The 22,851-nt window shown below is 41.7% G+C and overlaps 1 protein-coding gene across 1 annotated transcript in view; it reads right to left on the bottom strand.

Moving 5' to 3' along the window:
• Nucleotides 1–22,851, bottom strand: part of LOC140185526 (high affinity cGMP-specific 3',5'-cyclic phosphodiesterase 9A-like) — a 107,093-nt gene that overhangs the window by 74,115 nt on the left and 10,127 nt on the right. Inside the window, exons 2-5 of the mRNA XM_072238858.1 lie at nucleotides 16,123–16,193; nucleotides 15,079–15,156; nucleotides 4,425–4,535; nucleotides 3,708–3,778 (exon numbers count right to left, since the gene is read on the bottom strand). Of these exons, the coding sequence (XP_072094959.1) occupies nucleotides 3,708–3,778; nucleotides 4,425–4,535; nucleotides 15,079–15,156; nucleotides 16,123–16,193 (331 nt within the window). The remainder of the gene's footprint in view (nucleotides 1–3,707; nucleotides 3,779–4,424; nucleotides 4,536–15,078; nucleotides 15,157–16,122; nucleotides 16,194–22,851) is intronic.

The raw sequence follows: 22,851 nt of genomic DNA on the forward strand, positions 1-22,851 counted from the left end.
CAACTACAACTACTCTGTTGCATTTTCTGTTACTTAAAGGAACTTTGAAGCATCACTGTAGGCTGTTCAAATACTCTACAAAGTCTACAGGATGTGTGATTACAGTTAGCATTTAGCTGCTGTGATATTCAATTGGATCACAGCACACTGAACAGTTACTGAAAGCATTGTTACAGCAATGACTAGCCACAGCAAGGTGGGTCAAGAGCCTCAGCTGAGGAGGCACTTATGGGCCCATCGACAGAGAGTCTGCCCTCAGTTGTCACATTTCCATGCCAGAACCAATCTTGTGTTGTGGTCAGGACCACCTTGACTCAATATCTTCACCTCAGGATCTTTCCAATCGGCAGAAGCAGGTTTCTGCCACATCCCTCAATGTTGACGCAGAGAATTCAGTGGGATTTGCCAGGATGGCTGGCTTCCCTCATATGGCTGGTGCACATGTATTCACAAGGATTCCCATTAAGGTAGTCCTTTATGGACGCATGAGCGCCAAACATGTTTGGGAAGTCAGCAATAACACCACCAAATGCCACATCTCCAAGCAACATTTGTGAGAAACATTCTCAGGAGACCAAACTTCCAGATAGCTTGGTCATCCAGAGGGATGGATCCTGAAGGCCATGGGTTGCCCCAACTCCCTGGCCTCTTACATCTGGTCACAGCTCTGCCCCAGCCACTGAACACCACTGCAGTGAAAAAGAAACATACAAGCATCAGAATGTTTGAGGAAAATGGCAGAGGTCTTATAAAACTGCATTTCTGCGGCCTTGCAAGCATCAACTGGGTGGAGATGGTAGTTGGGGGCTGAGAGATGTAACCTTTGGAATACAGTCAGCACATGGGGAGACATCTTGCATGCTCCACGTTGAACAAGATTGCAACGTGAAGCCACCTTCACTGTTGATAACAGCCACAGATTAATCCAGATTGAAGAACATCAAGAGCCTCTCTATGACCTGACATTGGTGTGCAGCTCACTCTGACACATCTTGTGAGGAAATGAAAGTTATTTCTACATTGCTTAAGTGAGTGAGGATTGTCATTCTAGGAGGTCACAGCAGATCAACCTCCCACCAGTTTCTTCTTACCACAGCCCTAATTCTGGCCTTCAGGGCACATGGATCTCTGCTCTGGCAATTACGTGCCTGACGGGAATGCCACGTTTCCATGGCTGCAGATTTCAGCTGTAATCCACAAGACCATAAGACATAGGAACAGAATCAGGCCATTTGACCCATTGAGTCTGCTCTACCATTCCATCTCATGGCCGATTTATTATCCCTCTGAACCCCATTTTCCAGCCTTCTCCCCGTAACCTTTGATGGCCTTACTAATTAAGAATCTATCATTCTCTGTTTCTTACCTTTCTTACCACTAACTCAACCCACAAGTTAACCTTCAGAGAATCCTGCACAAGGACTCCCAAGTCCCTCTGTACTTAGATTTTTGAATTTTCTCCCCGTTTAGAAAATAGTCTACACTTCTATCAAAGTGCATGACTATACACTTCCCTACAATATATTCCATCTGCCACTTCTTTCCCCATTGTCCCAATCTGTCTAGGTCCTTCTGCAGAATCTCTGCTTCCACAATTCCACCTGCCCCTCCACCTATCTTTACATCATCCGCAAACTTGGCCACAAAGCCACCAATTCCATCATCCAAATCATTTGCATATAATGTGAAAAGAAGCGGTCCCAACACCGATCTCTGCAGAACACCACTAGTCACTGGCAGCCAATCAGAATAGGCCCCCCCTTTATTCTCACTGTCTCCCAAATAGTGTTGCACTAACTGCTACACTACTGCTGGGCCCAAAGCTGTTCTTTGACCTTAGACTGATTATTGCTTGCCATTTACAGTAAAAACAGAAGACCAGCTCCTGTTTGCAACAAGAAGCTGAACAAAGAATCTTGGTTGGAAGTTCAACTTACTCAAAAACAGCTCTTTGATCTTTAGAAGTTTCAACTGCTGTGTTGGAAAGCTGAGCTTGGCAAAAAAAAAAACAGCCTCCTGGCCCTGGACAGTGAATGCCCATCACACCCTGCAGAACACCACTAGCCGCCAGCAGCCAATTAGAGAAGGCCCCCCCTTTATTCCTACTCTTTGCCTTCTGCCAGTCAGTTATCAATGCCTGTACTTTTCCCTCCACACCAAGAATAATTTATCATGGACAAGTAAATTACCAACCTGCATATTTTTAGGAAGTGGGAAGAAACCCACTTAGAGCAGGAACATGCAAATTCCACACAGACAGCATCCAGGATTACTGAAGCTGAAAGGCAGCAGCTTTACCAGTTATTCCACTGTGCTGCACGTTCTGGGCTTTTCAGGCAAAATACTTTCTACAATTCCACTCATACTCAGGTCAAGGTGCAATAATGAGATATAGGCAAAGGGACCACTTTTTAAGAAACTGAAGTAGAAATGAATTAATTCTTCATAGACTAGGGTTTAAAGCTAAGATCTTCCTCTGCATGATTCAGTAATGTGCTAGTAGTCTACTTCACCATTCAACGTTGAATCTAATTCCACAACGTGATCACACTGCAACACTGTGGAATGGCACATTCCTCATTGAGGCAAAATCCTAGAAAAAGAACATGGAGTTCCTCAGGATGTTCAGAGTCTGGCAAATAGAAGGTGTTACAAGTGAATGCCGATCAAGGCTGACAGTTCACCCCTCCTTTTCAAGGCTCTCTGAACTACAGTTTTGTTTCCCCAAGCATGAATTGGGCTGTTTGACATACAGTGGTGTTATTTTTCTAAAATGGGGAACCTCCAAACATCTGTGGACACAGGTCAGTCCATTGCAAAATATAATCTCCCCTCCGTGAACTTTATCAAAGCTTCCCACTGCCTCAGAAAAGCAGACAAAAATAAAGACCCCTCCCACCCTGGTCATTCTCTCCTCCCACACCTTCCTTTGGCAGATGATACAAAAACTTGAGAACACAAGAACACCTATCCCCACTGTTGTAAGACTATTGAATTGGAACTTTTGTACAATAAAGATGAACTTTGGACTTCACAATCTAGCTCATCATTCCTTTCTACCTTACCTGTCCACCTGCATTGCACTTTTTTCTGTAACTGTAACACTATTATGTTCAAAATGCTGGTGGAATGCAGCAGGCCAGGCAGCATCCATAGGAAGAAGTACAGTCGACAAGGGTCTTAGCCCAAAACGTCGACTGTACCTCTTCCTGTAGATGCTGCCTGGCCTGCTGCATTCCACCAGCATTTTGTGTGTTGCTTGAATTTCCAGCATCTGCAGATTTCCTCGTGTTTGCACTCTGTTATGTTATTGCTTCTCCCCTTTCACTATTTGAATGCACTAAAGTTTTGGAATCATCTGTACAGATGGCGTGCAAAACAAAGTTTTTCCACTGTGTCTCAGGACATATAACAATAAAACAATTACCAATTTGGTCCTTCTTGGCCTTCTCAGATACATGACCAACTTCAAGAAATTTTCTAATGAAACATGTGTAGTCCTAACCTCATCCAGGATGGAAAAAGTAGCTTGTTAATTAACTTCAATACCGTAGGTTGACTAAGGAAATATTAACAATTTTAGACTATCACTAATTTTTCTGCTGTAAATATATGCCAATCTTTACATTGAACAGTTTTTTTTTGCCATAACATTCATCATTATCACCACCATTTCACTTTCTATTAAGAAATATGTGGAATCTTACATTCAACTCTCTTCTCCAAAGCTGCCAATCTACTTGAGATTTCAGTTTTCAGGTCATTGACTTTGAAAATTCTATAAGAGAGAAAACAATCAATAACTATGGTAAATTGTGAGTATTCACTATGTAATTGAGAGCCTCCTGGACAAAGAACACTGGTGCTCCAGTACATCACACAAAATTCCTCTGGTGCTTTGGATTTGCAAGTGGGAAGGGTGCTCTTCTTTTAACATGGATCACTGAATGGATTGGGAGACACATAATACAAACGTTTGTCGATGTGCAATAAAATATATTACATAACCTTAGTGTCCCTTAAACTAGGATGGAAAGGGAAATCATATAACCATTAGCCATTTCCATTTACTGACCCTGGCTGAATATGAACTTGGACATCATAAGGGCAAGAAGAGGCTTCATTGCAGTTGAATAGATTTCTAGTATCACTCTGCAGCTCATACATGAATGGTCACTCAAAAACAAGAGAAAATCTGCAGATGCTGGAAATCCAAGTAACACACACAAATTGTTGGAGGAACTCAACAGGCCAGACAGCACCTATGGGGAAAAAGTACAGTCGATATTTTGGGCCAAAACCCTTCGGCGGGACTGGAGAAAAAAAGCTGAGGTGAGATTCACTAGGGCTATCAGTGTCAGAGAAACCACATGAATTAATCAGCAGCTACAGCGTGAGAAGGCAGTTGAAATTTAAAAAATTACCTTGAAAACTGGTCAGCAACTTGGGTCAGAACATTTTGTAGCAAGTCTTCCTCCTCTAGAGGCAAAAAGAAATTAATGATGTAAATCAGAAGCCATGAAACACTACCGAATCTTTAGTGACATCCACTTTCCAAGGGTTCCTGAGTTTGGCTCACAATGAAGATATGAACAATGGAACTGGAGTGTGGTTGTTGGTAGAGGGACCTTGTTCAGTAATGGTACATCCTGGAATTATCTCTACCTGAAGATGAGCATTGCCTAAGACCTGCTGTATCAACTTATGTTCAATTACCCTTCAGATCTGGATAAACGGCCAGGCTTTCCAAAATGTTCAAATACACTCCAGTAAATAAGTTGAGTCATGGTATCATTGAATGGTTACAACACAGAAGGAAGCCATTTGGCCCAGCGTATCCATGCTAGCTCTTAACCGGAGTAACTAACTAGTTCCAGCCTCCATACCCCCAGTCCTTTCTCTACAGTGATTTTCCTTCACCATATACAGTGGATTCTGGCTAACTGGGCCATCAGTTAAATGGGGCAGCTATTTATTTGGGTCAACTCTTAAACAACAAAATTGAATCGAGAAAACCGTCTAGGTTCCCTTTGTTTATTTGGGACATCATGCCGCTTAATTGGGACAGGAGACTTGCCAAACAGTTTCTAAGTAGCATCAGTTGTGTGCACCTTGCTAAGAGCAAACAGCTTTTAAGTAGCACCAGTTGTGTGTGTTTGTTTAAAAGGCAATGATTTTTGTCACTGACAGTTGGCAGAAATAAGCAGTGGAACCATTTAGAAATGCTTTGCTCACTGCGGCTTCAAGCATTGAGGCTTGAATAAAAACTGAACCTTCATGTTGAAAGAGCACCTGTACGTGCACAATTATCCATTGTCTCAAAGTAAAGGGATGAGCTTTTAATTTAAGTATGTGCTCTGCTGGTGGGAAGGTTTCCAGTTTCCAACTCTTTCTTTAAAAATTAGAAAAATACAAGGACATAGGAGAAGGAGTAGGCTAATAGGTAGCTCAAGCCGGCTCCACCGTTAAATATGATCATAGCTAATCTACCTCAGGACTCAGCTCCTCTTTCATCTCAGTTTCCTACAAACCTCAATTCCACAATCTTTCAATTATTCAACTATCTCCAACTTAAATATATCTAATGATCTGGCCTCCACTACCCTCAAGAGCAGAGAACTTCTGAGATTCACCACCTTTTGATAAAAGGAGTTCCAACACACCTCAGCTGCAAGAGAAGGGATAGGTCATTTAAACTATGTCTGCTCGTTTGGGAGTGTCCCACTATTGAAAACATCTAGCCTGTCAAGCCTCCTTAAAGTATATGTTTGATTAAGAGCACCTCTCATTCTTCTAAACTCCAGTGAATCCAGATCCAAACAGTTTAGCCTCTCTTGACAGGACAATCCTCTCATCCCATGAAATAGCTGTGTGAATCTCTTTTAGACTGCTTCCAGTGCTACCTGATTTGTATTTAGGTCAAGAGACCAAAAATGTGCAGAGTTTGAAAACAGTCCAAGTAAAACAAACTGTCAGACAGATCAGGGATTGTACAATTGCATTCTTTTAGATTTGAGCCGAGACTGAACTCCCTATTCTTATAATGACAAGCTACCATGCCATAGACCATGCCAGCTGTTCAATTGACAAAGTGAATGGTCTGTGGATCAGATAACTTCTTTACTTCCTGTTGAATTAGCAGTTCTCATGGCATTACTCAAATTGAATTGGAGGAAATTTTTGAACATATGTTTTTTTAAATAAAAGGATGTGTTAAAGACGACAGGATACTCCTGCTTCCCCAGAATCCACAATACACCTCATCTCTGCCAACGGACACTAACTCCTCTCCATTTTATGTTTATAAACTGCAAACCAATGATTAGATGGAGACAAAAGGAAGCCCTACCTCAAAGCAAGAGATATGATTACTTTATAATTATATTGACAAAGCATACTGATACTTTGAAAGAATAGACCACAATAATACATAAATAATATTCTCTGCATCACAAGTCCTCTCCATCTTCAAACTCATTCGCTTCACCCCTATTTTTCTTAATGTTTCATGCAATTCAGTCAGACTCAGTTTTGACAGTGTATCCACATCCTCTGTTAAATGGAAAATTAGAAAGATTTGCGATCCTCTGAAGAAAATTCTCCTCGGCTATGAGGTAACAGGAAGGATACACCACAAAGCCTTTTACAACATTTATACAGTCTAACTGGAACAATAAGACCCCTTGATCTTCTAAAGGCCACAGACAATGGGTTTATTCACTTGAATCTCTCCTCATTCAGCATCAAACTCATCCAGCAACCAATCTGGTGAACATGGATAAATCTTGTTTCTTGCTATCAGTTGCTCCATTATCCAATAGGGGTTTCAATTAACACAGCTAAAGATCAATACCTGTAAGCTGTCCAGCACTGAGAGGAACCACTCTGTAAGGAGAGCTAGAAAGAAAGAGAGAGAAAGTAAAATCTGAGATAGCAATAAATTTGCATCAGACTGAGGGAACTCTGACATAATTTACATAATTTAAATGAATAAATGCCAGCTGAATATCCTTGTCCAGTTTAACATTAACATGGCTTTGAAATGAATGCATAGTAACGGATTAAATTCCTTGAGGGATTATACAGATAATTTTATTAAATCATACCAATAAAATTCAGATCCCCAATCTACACTCAGTGTCCACTTTATTGGGTACATCTGTACACATGCTCATTAATACAAATAACTAATCAGCCAATCATGTGGCAGCACTCAATGCATAAAAGCATGCAGACATGGTCAAGAGATTCAGTTGTTGTTCAGACCAAACATCAGAATGAGAAAGAAATCTGATTTAAGTGACATTGACTGTGGAATGATTGTTGGTATCAGATGGAGTGGTTTGAGTATCTCAGAAACTGCTGATCTCCTGACAGTCTCTAGAGTTTACAGAGAATGGTGCAAAAAAAAACAAGAAACATCCAGTGAGTGGCAGTTCTGTGAGCAAAAACGTCTTGTTAATGAGAGAGGTCAGAGGAGAATGGCCAGACGGCTTCAAGCTGACATAAAGGCGACAGTAACTCAAATAACCACATGTTACAATAATGATATGCAGAAGAGCATCTCTGAATGCACAACAGATTGAACCTTGAAGTGGATAGGTTACAGCAGTAGAAGACCATGAACATACACTCAGTGACCAGTTTATTAGGTACCTCCTCTAACAAATAAAGTGGTCACTGTGTGTAAGTCATAAACTATTTGAAAACTTCTATTATAATTCCCAGAGCAATATTTATGATTCAAATTGTATATGCAAACTTGAAACTGCCATGGTGATACAGCATTAGAGGGTGGGTAAAAACAGCTGTTAAATTTACATAGGGAGGTAGCATTACAAGAATTTGGAACTGTAAAGGAAATATGAAAATATTTCATATTGATGACAGGTGCTTTACTGCATCAAAACAGGCAATCACCCTTAATATCCAACAGGGAGATTCAAAACCTGTCTGATTGGTCACTCAGCAACAACCTCTTACTTAAAGTCAGCAAGACCAAAGAGCTGATTATTGACTACAGGAGGAGGAAACCAGAGGTCCATGAGCCCCTGGTTTGGTGTACAAAGGCTATTGAAAATCTAGTCCAGAAGAAAAGCTTACAAAAGGTTCAAAAAACTAGGTAATGATAGAGATCTAGAAAATTATAAGGCTATCGCCTCGGATCTGGGCTGACATTTACGTGCCAGGCAGTACCTAATTAATTAGCTTGTTTATTTCGGCTTTTTTCTTGAAGATGTGCTGGGTGTGTCCTGGCTACTGCTGCACCCCTGCATGCTTCGCGGAACGGTATCGGTCCGCAGCCCGGAGGTTGGGGACCACTGGTGTTGCAGATAGTGTGGAGGGCTGTCAGAGGTTACAGTGGGACATCGATAGGATGCAAAACTGGGCTGAGAAGTGGCAGATGGACTTCAACCCAGATGAGTGTGAGGTAGTTCATTTTGGTAGGTCAAATATGATGGCAGAATATAATATTAATGGTAAGACTCTTGGCAGTGTGGAGGATCAGAGGGATCTTGGGGTCCATGTCCATAGGACACTCAAAGTTGCTGCACAAGTTGACTGTGTGGTTAAGGCGGCATATGGTGCATTGGCCTTCATCAACCAAGGGTTTGAGTTTAGGAGCCGAGAGGTAATGTTACAGCTGTATAGGACCCTGGTCAGACCCCACTTGGAGTACTGTGCTCATTTCTGGTCACCTCACTACAGGAAGGATGTGGAAACTATAGAAAGGGTGCAGAGGAGATTTACAAGGATGTTGCCTAGATTGGGGAGCATGCCTTATGAGAACAGGTTAAATTAACTTGGCCTTTTCTCCTTGAAGCCATGGAGGATGAGAGGCGACCTGATAAAGGTGTGTAAGATGATGAGAGACATTGATTGTGTGGATAGTCAGAGGCTTTTTCCCCAGGGCTGAAATGGATAACATGAGAAGGCACAATTTTAAGGTGCTTGGAAGCAGGTACAGAGGGGATGTCAGGGGTAAGGTTTTTTATATATATAAAAACGCAGAGGGTGGTGAGTGCGTGGAATGGGCTGCCGGTAACGGTGATGGAGGTGTTTACGATAGGGTCTTTTAAGAGACTTCTGGATAGGTACATGAAGCTTAGAAAAATAGAGGGCTATGGGTAACCCTAGGTAATTTCTAAAGTAAGTACATGTTTGGCACAGCATTGTGGGCCCAAGGGCTTGTATTATGCTGTAGGTTTTCTACATTTCTGTGAGCCAGTCCTCAGAGGATCAGAGGTGGAAAGAGTCAGCAACTTGAAATTCCTCAGTGTTATCATTTTGGAGGACCTGTTGTGGGCTCAGCACGCAAGTACAATTATGAAGGTTGCATCACAGTCAGGTCTGGAAATGCCAATCCCCTGGAATGGAAATCCTACAAAAAGTAGTGGATACGGCCCAGTCCATCACGGGTAAAGCCCTCCCCACCACTGAGCACACCAACATGAAATGCTGTCAGGGGTGTGATGCATCATCCATCATTAGGAAACCCCACCACCCAGGTCATGCTCTCTTCTCACTGCTACCATCAGGAAGGGTGGTACAGGAGCCTCAGGACTCACACCACCAGATTCAGGAACAGTTATTACCCCTCAACCATCAAGCTCCTGATACCTTCACTCAGCTTCACTTGCCCATCATTGAAATGTTCCCACAAACAATGAACTCACTTTCAAGGACTCTTCATCTCATGTTCTCAATATTAATTGCTTATTTATTTGTTATTTTTATTTCTTTTTTTTTGTATTTGCACAGTCTGTTGTCTTCTGCACTCCGGTTGAAAGCTCAAGTTGCTGCGGTCTTTCATTGATTCTGTTATGGTTATTATTCTGTATATTTATTGAGTATGCCCACAAGAAAATGAATCTGAGAGTTTTATTTAGTGATGTATATGTACTTTGATAATAAATTTAGTCTGAACTTTGAACAAATGAGATTTGTAGTAGCCAACATGTATTGTAATCAAAATATAACTATTTTAAAAAGTCTAATGACAGGGGCCAAGAGGAATCGGAAGGATTCCTATTCCCATACTTATCTTGACTATACCTCTTCCCACCCTGTCTCCTGTATAAATGCCATTCCCTTTTCTCAGTTTCTTTGCCTCCACTGCATCTGTTCCCAGAATGCAGCTTCTCATTTCAGAACATCAGAAATGTCGTTCCTTAAAGAACAGGGTTTTCCTCCTTGACTATTGATGCTGTTCTCACCCGCATTTCCCATACATCCGAGCACACCCCATTCTCACACTGCGTAATAGTGATAGAGTCCCCCTTGTCCTTACCTACCACCCTATCAGCCTGAAATGAATGTAGGACCATGGATATGGCATCTGCTGTTGACCCACTTTGGCAGTAGGTGAATTACAGTGGGTTGTGCTTGTCTGAAAGACACACATGAACAGTATGCAAGAAATACTTTTCACTTTATCCCTTTTACATGTGACAATTCTAATACAAACACCAACATAGTAATTGCTTCCAATATCAGAAAAAAAATTGAAGATATAATATTTAACCTGTGCTATCTTTGCAGTACAGAATCAGTGCTACGTTGCAGGGCACTGATTTGGTATTGCACTCCATGTCCTCCATTCTAAGCCTCACAGAGATGTTCACACTGCACTCTACAGAAGATCAAGCTGGGGCTGCGTGCTGCTCTGTTGTGAACCTGGCGTGCATTCCACCAGCAATGAATTATCCCAGCAGAGCTAGTGTAGGGCGAGCAGTGCAGGAACTCAACACCAGGTTGAGGGGGGTCACAACTACACCCTGGAGTGCATGCACTGCTAGGGGACCAATAGCTCCCGCTCCATGTTCTGCACTACCTCCCATCTTCCTTGCTGGGAGCTGCAGTCTCCCCCCTCTACCCCCAGGGACAGAGAGCTTGCTAACACAGAGAGGGAGAAACAGTGGCACAGCGAGTGGAGCCGTTGCTTCACAACGCCAGAGGCTTAGGTTCAATCGTGACCTCAGGCCTTGTTTATGTGGAGTAGGCACATTCTCCCTGTGACTATGTGGGTTTCCTTTGGGTCCTCCGAAATTTGGGTTAATTGGCCACTGTAAATAGGCCCAAGTGGAAGACTCTGGGGGAGGCTAATGGGATGCTCACCCACCACCAACTCTCAGCGGCTAAACCATCGGATGATTTGCAGCTGGATTCAGACCAGGTTGCAGGCAACAACAGGAGGGCAGGGAGTGTTATTATGTGTGTACAGAATTAAGAACTGCAGTTCCCAGTGTGCAAAGCTGTTCCCCCGGAACTGGAAGCGACGCTGATGAACTCGCCACACTTGCTCGTGTGTAGCTGGAGCATTCTGTAAATAAATGTGTGTTGCTTTTACCCACTCTAAGTTTTTCTTTTATCAAGAACAAACATTTAAACACGGTGTTAGAAGTTGATGTGAGGTCTAAACTGGAGATTATGTTTCAGTAAAAGGAGGCTGTATAGTGACCGTCAAGCATAAAGGGGCAGCACTTAAAGGCACAGCTACTGATTGTAGGTAAGAGAGTACAGTCAATAGTAGGTCACACTGCATGCAAAAAGCTCAAATTAGTGGAAAAAGTTTTCATAGAGGCTTCACAGACCAAACAGGACCACACAACACTCATGGAAGAGTACACAGATGTCTTTGAGGAGCTTGGATGTTTAACTGATTAACTTGAAAAACTCGTAACAGCATCTATGAGAGCTCCAAAGAGGTTATGCAAGAGAAGCACAAGAACTCCACCTTCCATAGACATCCATACCAGCTACACCAGCATGACAGTCTGGATGCCAGTGTTGAACAGAGAGATCATGATGAAGTCGTCGCTGGTCTTGCTTCCACATCGTGCAGCTTTGGTTCAAAATCTGTCTCAAGTCAACTGCCAGTTAAAGACCGGAAATTGAAAATACTTCAACCTCCATGATCCTCTCCAAAGTTGAAGAGGAAAAATAAAAAGAAAGATGGAGAGACCACACAGACCCAAAGATCAGAACAACAGAAACAGTTCAACACAAACCAACAAGGAGGAGTTGCTATCTGTGATAAGCAACCAGCAGAAGGAGCTCTGTGAATTGAGGCAGAATCAGCTGGAACTTGGGCAAAGACTCACTAATCACATGGATGTAGTCCAGGGCTTCATTATGAGGCATGTGGAACAAATTATAGTCACATAGCAAGAACAAGAACAGATACAAACAGATAGGATCTGGCCACAAGGATGTGAAAGAAATGAACACATAGATCAGAGTTCTCAGAAAGACACTGATATTAATGCAGCAAAGGAAAGCAATGCACCTATGGAAACAAACAGATCCAAAAAGGATCATCAAGCCTCAGAGACTGACTGAGAGTTGATGAGTGATTCAGGGACTGAATTCACTCATTATAATTAAATCTAATATAAATACTCATGTTGGAAAGCATTAATGTTCCTTGCAGGTTTATGACGACATAGGTTTGTGTTTGTTTTTTCTTTAAAGGAGGAAGATGTGTTATTATGTGTGTACACAATAAAGAACTGCTGTTCCCATTGTGCAATGCTGGCGGTTCACCCAGAACCAGAAGTGGCATACCTGAACTGGTCACACGCATGGAGCCATGATTGGGGTGTTCTGTAAATCAATGCATGTTAGTTTTACCCACACTAGGTTTGGCTTTTATCAAGAACTAACATAACACAGGGGTCTCACTAAATTCCCAGTACACAGGTCACCAGTGTTGTCAGTAATGCATCCCTCTGTACATGTTGCTACAAAGGCCAATTTTAAATGCTGATTATATCAGTGCTTTTATTCCTGGGAACACTTGCTGAGGGATACGCAAAGTACCAGTGCACATCTTCTTCAAACAGCGCTGCTGTAAGCCAATAGCTGACCATAACAAGCAAATCTCTTCAACTATTATAAATTGTCAGAAAATTAGAGCCACTACGATGAAGTCCAGAATATAAAACACTCACATTTTTTATGAAGAAAAAAAATCAACGTACATGACATAAAGCACAACTCTGTCAGGGATAATTCTTTCTTCTAACCTTAATAGAACCACCTTGTACTGTGCTTCATTCTGCACAAGATCCATATTAAAGCTATCTAATAAATATACTCTAGGCTGCTTATTTAAAAACCTTTGCAATGTGCTGATCTGAATGTTGAGCTCTAATTTATTCAAACATTTAATATCTGCTACCCTGGACATTGTGATAAAGTATTGCCAGGAGCCTGCTACTAGCAAGAACAGGCACAAATATCAAGCAGGATTGCAACTGTGCCCTGCAGCATTTGCCCTTCTGATTGAATAGCCTGCTGTGCAGAGCACAAGCAGATGTATCCAATAGAGGGTGGCATTTAAGGACCATGCTTCAGCACATCAGACCCTTCAGGAAAGGAAAGGGATGCCAAAATCTAATAACTCAAATTGAGTACATTTCTGATCATTAATTCAATTCAACTTTGTCCCTGGCTACTTCTGATTTATCAATCATTTACTTATTTATTGTCTCATAAATTTGCAAGAGCTAATCAAAATTAATAGAATAGTATTTTTTTAAGAAAACGATATTTGAAGACAGTCAAATATAGATCATTTGAAAAAAGATGTGTTTTTTTATATAAAAGGTCTTCATTGTGAAGAGAAAGGATAATGTATCTGACATGCCTGAATCAAGAGCTGGACCTCACTAAATAGTTAACCTAAATAAGCAAACAATATTAGTAAAAAAATATTAGCAATAAAGACGAACAAATACACAAGGGCTTTAGAAGGACTTGGTAGGGAAATTGCAAATGAGTTAGGCATAATCTTTTAAAGCTCCTGACATAAGGACTATTCCTTTATATTAGAATATAAAATGGCAAATGCAGTATCTTAAGAAAAGTGTTGGAAGAAGAGAGGTAGATAAATAGAGAAGGGGGGAATTATAGATACCTGCTGTGAGAAGGTTATTAGAAAGTTTAATTAAAAACGAATGACCAAGCATTTAAAGAAATCTGCTGATTATGGAAAGTCAACATGAATATCTAAAGGTTTCATCATATTTAACAGAACAAATTGAGCTCAAACGAAGTAATTAAAGTAGTAGACAGGGAAATATCTATTAATGTCATGTATAGCAATCCAAGTTTCATGAGAGAATTCACTCTGGAATTGATGGCAAATTATTGACCTTGTTAGGCAGTAGTGAAGAGGAGGAGTTAAATTGGAAGTGGTCAGAATATTGCACAAAGATCTATAGCAAGAACTGAGCTATTTACTATAATTATTGACCTCAAGTACAGAATATGCTCTCTAAATGCACTCTCAAAAAAAACTCTTCAGCAAAAGATTCTTCTCCATTTTGGCACCATAAAATCTATTAGATTGGCTTAGCTGTAGTTACTTGGGCTTCTTACTTTCTGCTCCACAAATGTTCAAGAAAAGTTAAGCAGGGTTTCAAGCTGAAATGTTAAAAATTCTTACAACCCCCACAATTCCCTCAACACAGCTGACTGTTGCTCAGAGCAAAAAAATATATATGCAGATGCTAGAAATAAAAACAGTCCATGCTGGAAATAATCATCAGGTCACACTGTATTTTGGGGAAACAGTTAACACAGATCTGACAAAAAAGCATTAATTTGAAACCAATGTTTCACTCTCCACTGATGCTGCCAGATCTGCAGAGTGTTTCTAGAATTTTCTTTCCTGTACAGTTGTAAGTGCTGATATAAAGACAGTATTTTTAATAAAATGCTTTCACATTTAGAATACATTTGGTACATTTTTGTAATTACCATGTTTCTGAAGTATTTGATACTATTCCAACATAAAGGCATCACTTGCTTCAAGGAAACGAGATTGCATGAAGATGCATAGATCCTTGTTCTATATCCTCTTTCATTGAAGACCATGCTGCATGCTTTTGGACATAGATGGAATTGCTATTAATGAGTAAGGTTTCAGATTAACTCAGTAGTTGAGTTTCTTTGTACTCAAGTGACCATCAATGTACTAGTATTAATTGCTGTGTACTAGTTTTACCATGAGATACTCCTCCGCTTCAGTATCACTCTGTGTTAAACTGTTCATACCCAACCAAATCATACCTTGGTGTGTTCGATGGCATAGTTGGGTCAATTGATATAATAGCATCATCTTGATCCACGAGCATAATCAAGGTGTCCCTGAAGACAGAATAAAGAAAGACAAGGCCTTCATGAACAGATCACGTACAGACTGGTCAACCTCTTGCTTTGATGTCACACATTCAATTGGATCACTGAATTTCAACAGACTTCACATATATTAAGGAAAAAACTCTTGATTTTCAATATATAGGATTGTGTGCAGGAATTTAAACTTGGTCACTTTTCAAAGGATGTGTTAAACATGAAAATTTTCATGAAGCACCCTCTCCGTGCTTAATGACCATTGGATAGGCCTGGCCATTACTGTCTCCATCCCACCCTGACCACACAGGCAAATAAAATCTTGCTTTAGTCGGTGATACAGGCACCTGGCGAGTAAAATTCTATAACGGTAGCTACACTTCAAAACTATTTCATAAGGTCATAGATAGATGCCTCATAGAAACGGGACCTTCAGCCCATCGAGTCCATGCCAACCATGAAGCACCCATGTTTACAACCATCTTACTCTGACCCATTTTGTTTTCCTACATTCCCTCCGACACCTTTTGGTTGCTCCCATTCACCAGGAGCAATTTAGAGCAGACAATTAATGTAACACCCAGGGCACTTTTGGGATACAAGAGGAAACCCAAGCCTCTGGAGGGGTTCCCGTGGCCACATGAAAACTCTATTGGCACAAGACAATTGGGGATATCCACAGGTTGGGAAAGCTTTTGCAAAAAAGAAAATTAATTTCTCTCTATATACAGGATCCCAGTTAACTCAAGACCTAAAGCGTATCACTGCATCTTATAAATGTGGAACATGATAATGCTAAATTTTCACTGAGAAATTTTAGTTACGAAGATTAAATTTTTATCCATTTAATTAATGACTCCTGTTTAGAATTAAATCATAATGATTTCATTACAATAGAATGTCATTTAAATGAATTAATAAATAGTAAAGCAAACGTTGCTTCCCCAAATAAAGAATATAGTTGATTTCTTCTTTCCTAACCTGGTGTACCCAACAGTTGTGCACAGCAGCTCCTTGATGTCACTGGGCCTGCAGTGTCTGCTGAACATCACCTGCAAACAAGGGGTAGAATTATAGTGGGGTTAGTGTCACAGAATAAATGAGAGAGCACAGGACATAAAAAGTATTATGCACCTCATCATCATTGTACTTATAAAATACCATTGATATAACAAAACATTCCAAGGTATATCACAAAAGTGATACCATACAAAATTTGATACCATATATGGAAATATTAGGACAGGCGACCGAGACCGTGAGCTGTATAGCTTTGTGAGGGAATTCCAGAGACTGACGTCTTAGCAAGTGAAGACAACGTTTGAGAGATTGCATTCAGTGATAAGCAGGAAGCCAAGATTGGAACAGGGCAGATGTAATAAGAGGTTACAGGGCCTGAGGACATCAAAGCAATAGAAAGGAGTGGCCATGGATTTGAAAGTAAGAGGGTTATAAAAATGAGACTTAGTCAGGAGCCAATGTAGGCTAATACACATTGGGTAAATGGAGATTGTTGTGAATTGGGAAACAGTCAGCAAACTTTCCAGAGTTTTGGAATAATCAAGTCAAAAGCTAACAAAAACATGATGAGGAGGTCTTCAGCAGCTGATGATCTGAGGTGCTGCAGAGTTAAGCACTGTAATGGAAGGGTAAATGGACAGCTTTAATGATAATAGGTTGTGATCTGAAAAGCAAGCCAATGACAATATCAATTTAGTTCAGTTTCAAACAGTGCCAAATGGAGTTGCTTTGTAAAGAACAAAGCAACATTTGAGCTTTTCGCTCAGATTAGTCCACTGCTGATGCCATAGCCTCTGCACTCTACTTCATCCTGTGTCACCTGGAAAATTGTGCCTCATATGCCAGGATGCTGTTCATTGACTTCAGCTTGGTGCTTAATACAATCATCCCTCAGAAGCTGGTGGGTAAACTGTCCGCTCTCTGTAATTGGATCTTGGACTTCTTGACAGGAAGAGCACAGTCATTCCATGTTGGCAGCAGCATCTCTAGCTCCACCATGCTGAGCACTGGCAAACTCCCAGGGGCACGTGCTTGGCCCGCTGCTGTTCACACTGCTGACTCATGACTGTACTGCTAGATCCAGTTCAAACTGAATCATCAAGTTCGTTCGTTGATGACAAGGTGGCATACTGTTCGGAGACAGAGTGGCAGGTGGGATGGTGCAAGCACAACATGACAAGACTAAAGAGGTGATTGTGGACTTTAGAAAGAAGCAGACTGACCCACTCCTCACTGCCCATGCATGGGTCCTCTGTGGAGAGAGCTAGGAGCACCACATTCCTGGAAGTGCTCATAACGAACTATCTCAATCGGTCCCTCGACACCACCTCTTTTGCCAAGAACTCACAGCAGCATCTCCACTTCCCGAAGAGACTGAGACGAGCGAGGCTCCCTCTCCCCCATTCTAAACAATTTTCACAGGAGCACCATCAGGAGCGTCCTAACCAGCTCCATCACCGTCTGGTATGGGAATTGTGAGGACAGCTGAGAGGATCGTTGGAATCTCTCTTCCACCCACCAGAGACATTTATCAGGACCGCTGCATACGCATTGTCAATGATCCCTCCAACGATCTCTTTGACCTGCTACCATCAGGTAAGAGTACCGTAGCATTAGGACCAGGGCTGTTCGGATGGGAACCAGCTTCTTCCCCCAGGGCAGTAAGACTACTGAACTCCCTGCCACCACCCAGATCTCATCACATATGAAGCGTCAGTAGAGTTATACTGTTTACTTTTTGACCTGTATCATAAATGCACCTTAAAATTGGCTTATTTGTTTGTGGTAATATTTGTGTTCTCTGTGTGTTGTGCACCTTGGTCTGGAGGACGTTGCTTCATTTGGTGACATACTTGTGCATGGTTAAATGACAATAAACTTGAACTTAAAGTAGTTTAGGTGGATGAAATTTTTCTTCATCTGATATTGGATGCTGGATGAGGAAGCAGACAGTTTATAGGTAATGGAAATTTGAAAGAATGATCATGATATAGTAGATGTGAATATCATCAATGTTGCATAAGGAGTTGTGGTTTTGAGTAATAATACCAAGGGGCACACAAGGATGAAAAATATCAGCTCCATCCCAGTCCTGGATGAAGTAAGTTTTCAAACAAAACATGGGCAATGTCGTTCAAAGGTAAATACCACATCCGGTGTGATATCACATGGAAAAAGAGAACTGGTTCGTGCTGAGTTGGCAATTTCAGCATCTGTGGAAGATTAGGTGCTTTGTGTGTCTTGGAATAGGATAATTAAAAATAGCTCACCCACTGGAATCTGTTTACTATTTAAGTAGATCATGATTGTTCCATACTTCAGTAAAATTTGCTTAATCTAGTTCATATTCCCAATAATCTTGCCTACCGATAACCTAGGCTTCCAAAGCTCCGAATGCCCAACCATACACAATGTTTAGGAGGAGAGATTTCCAGACTCAACCCCTGCATGCCTTGGCTTTAATTTTATTTTACTTTTTCTTAGACCATAAGACATAGGAGCAGAATTAGGCCATTCAGCCCATCGAGTCCACTCCTCCATTTCATCATTGCTGATCCCGGATCCCATTCAACCCCATACACCTGTCCTCTCACCATAATCCCTTGATGCCCTGACCAATCAGGAATCTATCAACTTCCATTTTGAATATACCCACGGACATGGCCTCCACCTCGATCTGTGGCAGAGAATTCCACAGATTCACTCCTCTTTGGCTAAAAAAAAAATCCTCCTTACTTCTGTTCTAAAAGGTCACCCCTCAATTTTGAGGCTGTGCCCTCTGGTTCTGGACACCCCCACCAGAGGAAAAATCCTCTCCACATCCACCCTATCTAGTCCTTTTCACATTCAGTAGGTTTCAATGAGGTCCCCCCGCACTCTTCTAAATTCCAGTGAGTACAGGCCCAAAGCTGCCAAACACTCCTCACATGTTAACCTCTTCATTCCCGGAATCATCCTCATGAACCTCCTCTGGACTCTCTCCAATGACTGCACATCCCTTCTGAGATAAGGTGCCCAAAAATTGTTGACAATACTCCAAGTGAGATCTGACTAGTGTCTTATAAAGCTTCAGCGTTATCTCCTTGTTTTTATATTCTATTCCCCTTGAAATAAATGCCAACATTGCATTTGCCTTCTTTACCAAAGACTCAACCTGTGAATTAACCTTCAGGGAGTCTTGCACAGGGGCTCCCAAGTCCCTTTGCACCTCTGATGTTTGAATTTTCTCCCCATTTAGATAATAGTCTGCACTATTGTTCCTTTTACCAAAGTGCATTATCAGACATTTCCCAACACTGTATTCCATCTGCCACTTTTTGCCCATTCTTCCAATTTGTCTAAGTCCCGCTGTAATCGCATTGCTTCTCCAGCACTACATACCCCTCCACCCATCATCATATCATCCGCAAACTTTGTTACAAAACCATCAATTTAACCATCTAAATCACTGACAAACAATGTGAAAAGTAGCAGTCCCAATACTGACCCCTGAGAAACACCACCAGTCACTGACAGCCGAGCAGAAAAGGCCCCCTTTATTCCCACTCATTGCTTCCTGCCTGTCAGCCATTCCATTATCCATGCCAGCATCTTTCCTGTAATGCCATAGGATTTTATCTTGTTAAGCAGAAAGATCTTGAATTACACAGCAGAGGAACAGATCTCTGCAGATAAATTAGAAAACCCTGCAAGTATTTTAAAGATCTGCATCAGATTATTCCTCAGGAATTAAGGGTTATGGGAAAAGGCAGGGAGGTGGAGCTGAGTGCACGGCCAGATCAGCCAAGATCTTATTGAATGGTGGAGTAGGCTCAACAGGCCAGATGGCCAACTCCTGCTCCAAGTTCTTTATGTTGCTAGAGGGAAGCAAATCTAAGATCATATCATTCCTACTCACTCCATAATTTAACTTTCTAGTACCTGGAGGCAAAGAGTCACTATATTCCTTCCTACTTGTGGTTATCTGTGGAACCAAGCAGTAAAAGGGGTCTTGATATCCATGTTCACAGCTTTCTGAGAGCAACTACACAAGTAGACAGTGTAGTATGCCTTCATCGGTCGGGGCATTGAGTATGTAGCCCCCTGGCCACCCTCAGGGTCGCTCGGCCCCGCCAAACTGGGTAATTAGTTTGTGTGGATGCTGTGTGATGTACCCCACCCCGCCCAAATAACAGACAATACACCAGATACGATTAAATGATTTACAGTTTATAGATATTACTGGAACTATATAATTAATAGATAATAAAATATAAAAGGAAAATAAAAGGCACCACACTTATCAAAGTTCAATCTCTTCGTGCACAGTTGGAGCTCAGGACCCTTCTTCTTCACCTTGCGACCCCTCGGACTGCCTCAACCAACAACGGTGGTCGACCAGATGCTCCACACGAGTCCGTCTCCTCACCAAACGCCCCGCTCGGGGTCTGACCCCGTTAGCGGACTCACAGCACCTGGTCCATTCTCTGTCTCTCTCTCTCTCCTGCCTTCTGCCCCAAAACCCCACGCATACAGTATCTTCAAATACATCAAAAACATAACAACTATCCCAATTGGTTCATAACATCTTATCAGTAACGTGATTCAACAAACAGCTAGCGGGAAGGATTTTCTCAGCATTTAACATAACAAAGAAGCATTCCCAAGTATAACATAACAAAGAAGCCATTTTAATTAACCTACACAGTAACATAAGAGACGAAACCCCCTTACGAAACCCCCTTACAAGTACAAGATTCAAGAAGTCATGTTGTAGTTGTACAAAACTTTGCTTAGGGCGCATTTGGAATATCGTGTGAATTTTTGGTCACTCCATTACAGGAAGGATGTGGAGGCTTTGGAAAGGGTGCAGAAGAGGTTTAACAGGATGCTGCATAGATTAGAGATGACTAGCTATAAAGGGAGGTTGGGCAAACTTGAATTGTCTTATCTGAAATGATACCTGATAGTTTATAAAATTGGAATGTGATTGAGAAGGTGGATGGTCAGAATCTGTTTCTCAGCATATTAATGTTAAAGACGTGTATTTAAGGTGAGAGGGTGAAAGTAAATGTGCAGATGTAGCTATTTTATACAGAGTGGTAAGTGCCTGGAATGTGCTGCCCAGTTTGGTGGTGGACGCAGGCATTTTAGTGGCATTTAGACAAACACATGAACATACAGGGAATGGAGGTATTACAGACCTTGTGCAGGCAGATGGGGTTAATTTAATTTTGTATCATGGTCAGCATGAACTTCACGGGCCAAATGGCCTGCTTTTGTGCCATATTGCTCTTTATGTGGGAAAGCTTGCATGTCTGACTTGGCCTCCAGTGATTTCCCAACACTCTAAACTCAGCAAATGAGGATAGTTGCAGAAACTCCACAACAGATGATTGCAATTGGCTAACTCTGCACACTGATGATTAACCCTGACACTCTGTTTAAGTTAATTCCATTTAATATTAGTCAGTAAAGCAAACGTTAATCTTCACTGTAGGAGCAAACCTCCTAAATAAAAACTGACCTAGTCAGTTAATAGCCAAGCCATTGGCTTCATCAGATGGTGCACAAAGTAGATGCAGTTATTGAGATAGCTCCCTGGAATCACATCAACCAGAATCTTCACTGAGCCAACCACAAGTACCATGGGTATGCGATCGGGCCAGGCATTGAAGACGCCCCAAAGTCTTTCCAACAACTACAAGTTTAAGGTCACGTGTGTGGTGGAACACCCCCTACTTGGCTGGATGAGAGCAGCTCCAAACACTCAGGAATCTTGGCACAACTGAACATGGACCTTTACAGCACAGTGTGGGCCTACTGCCTGTGTTGCTGTGCTGAGCTATATAAACCTACTCCACTCACAAAGTAACCTTTCCCTCCCACACAGCCATAACCCACCATTTCTCTTACATCATATCCAAGTGTCACTTTAACGTCCCTGTTGTACCAGCCTCCATCAGCACCTTGGGCGGACTGTACCAAGCACTGATGGGCGTGGTGGTCGGAGCATTGAGAATCAAGCATTTCTCAAGATAGGCCCAGCATGAACGACCCTGAGTAATTGCCCCTTCCAACAATGCACGGCAGCTGCAGTGTGTGCCATCTTCAAAATGCCACATGACACTCATTCACTTAGGTTAGTTCAACGGCACCTCACAAACTCACTGCCTTTATCATTAGGAAGGGCAGGAATTGCATGTGCAATTGGAACAAGTCTACCTGCAGGTTTCCTGACTTGCAATTATATCACTGGTATTTTATAGCCACAAGATCTACACCATGGACACTTACATCCACAGAACCAAAGGATCACCAGAAGGATGGCAATGTTCAAGATGCCAGCTCACTACCACCTTCAAGGGCAAAATATGTTGCTCTTGCCAGCAATACCCAGATCTCCAAGAAATGGGTAAATTAAAGCAAAAATACAGCCATCTGCACCTTGTGCTTGTGATTCGCAAGTGGACTCCTCAACAAAGCAAGGTGTTAAACTGCTGTAGCCGAAACACACAATAAATGTGAGCATGACTAAGAGAGAGCTATATAGAGACACAGAGACTGAGTGCAGCTCTTCCCTCATTATTAGATGGCTCACCTTTGACCCTTCCATTGGGGATCAGTGAATTCTTTGTGGCTAAAATTTTTAACTCCTTCTATAGCATTAATGACAGCACAGAAACTAATCATTCATCCCGGTACTAAAGC

The sequence above is a fragment of the Mobula birostris genome, chromosome 20, assembly GCF_030028105.1.
Source record: "Mobula birostris isolate sMobBir1 chromosome 20, sMobBir1.hap1, whole genome shotgun sequence".
NCBI lineage: Eukaryota > Metazoa > Chordata > Chondrichthyes > Myliobatiformes > Myliobatidae > Mobula > Mobula birostris.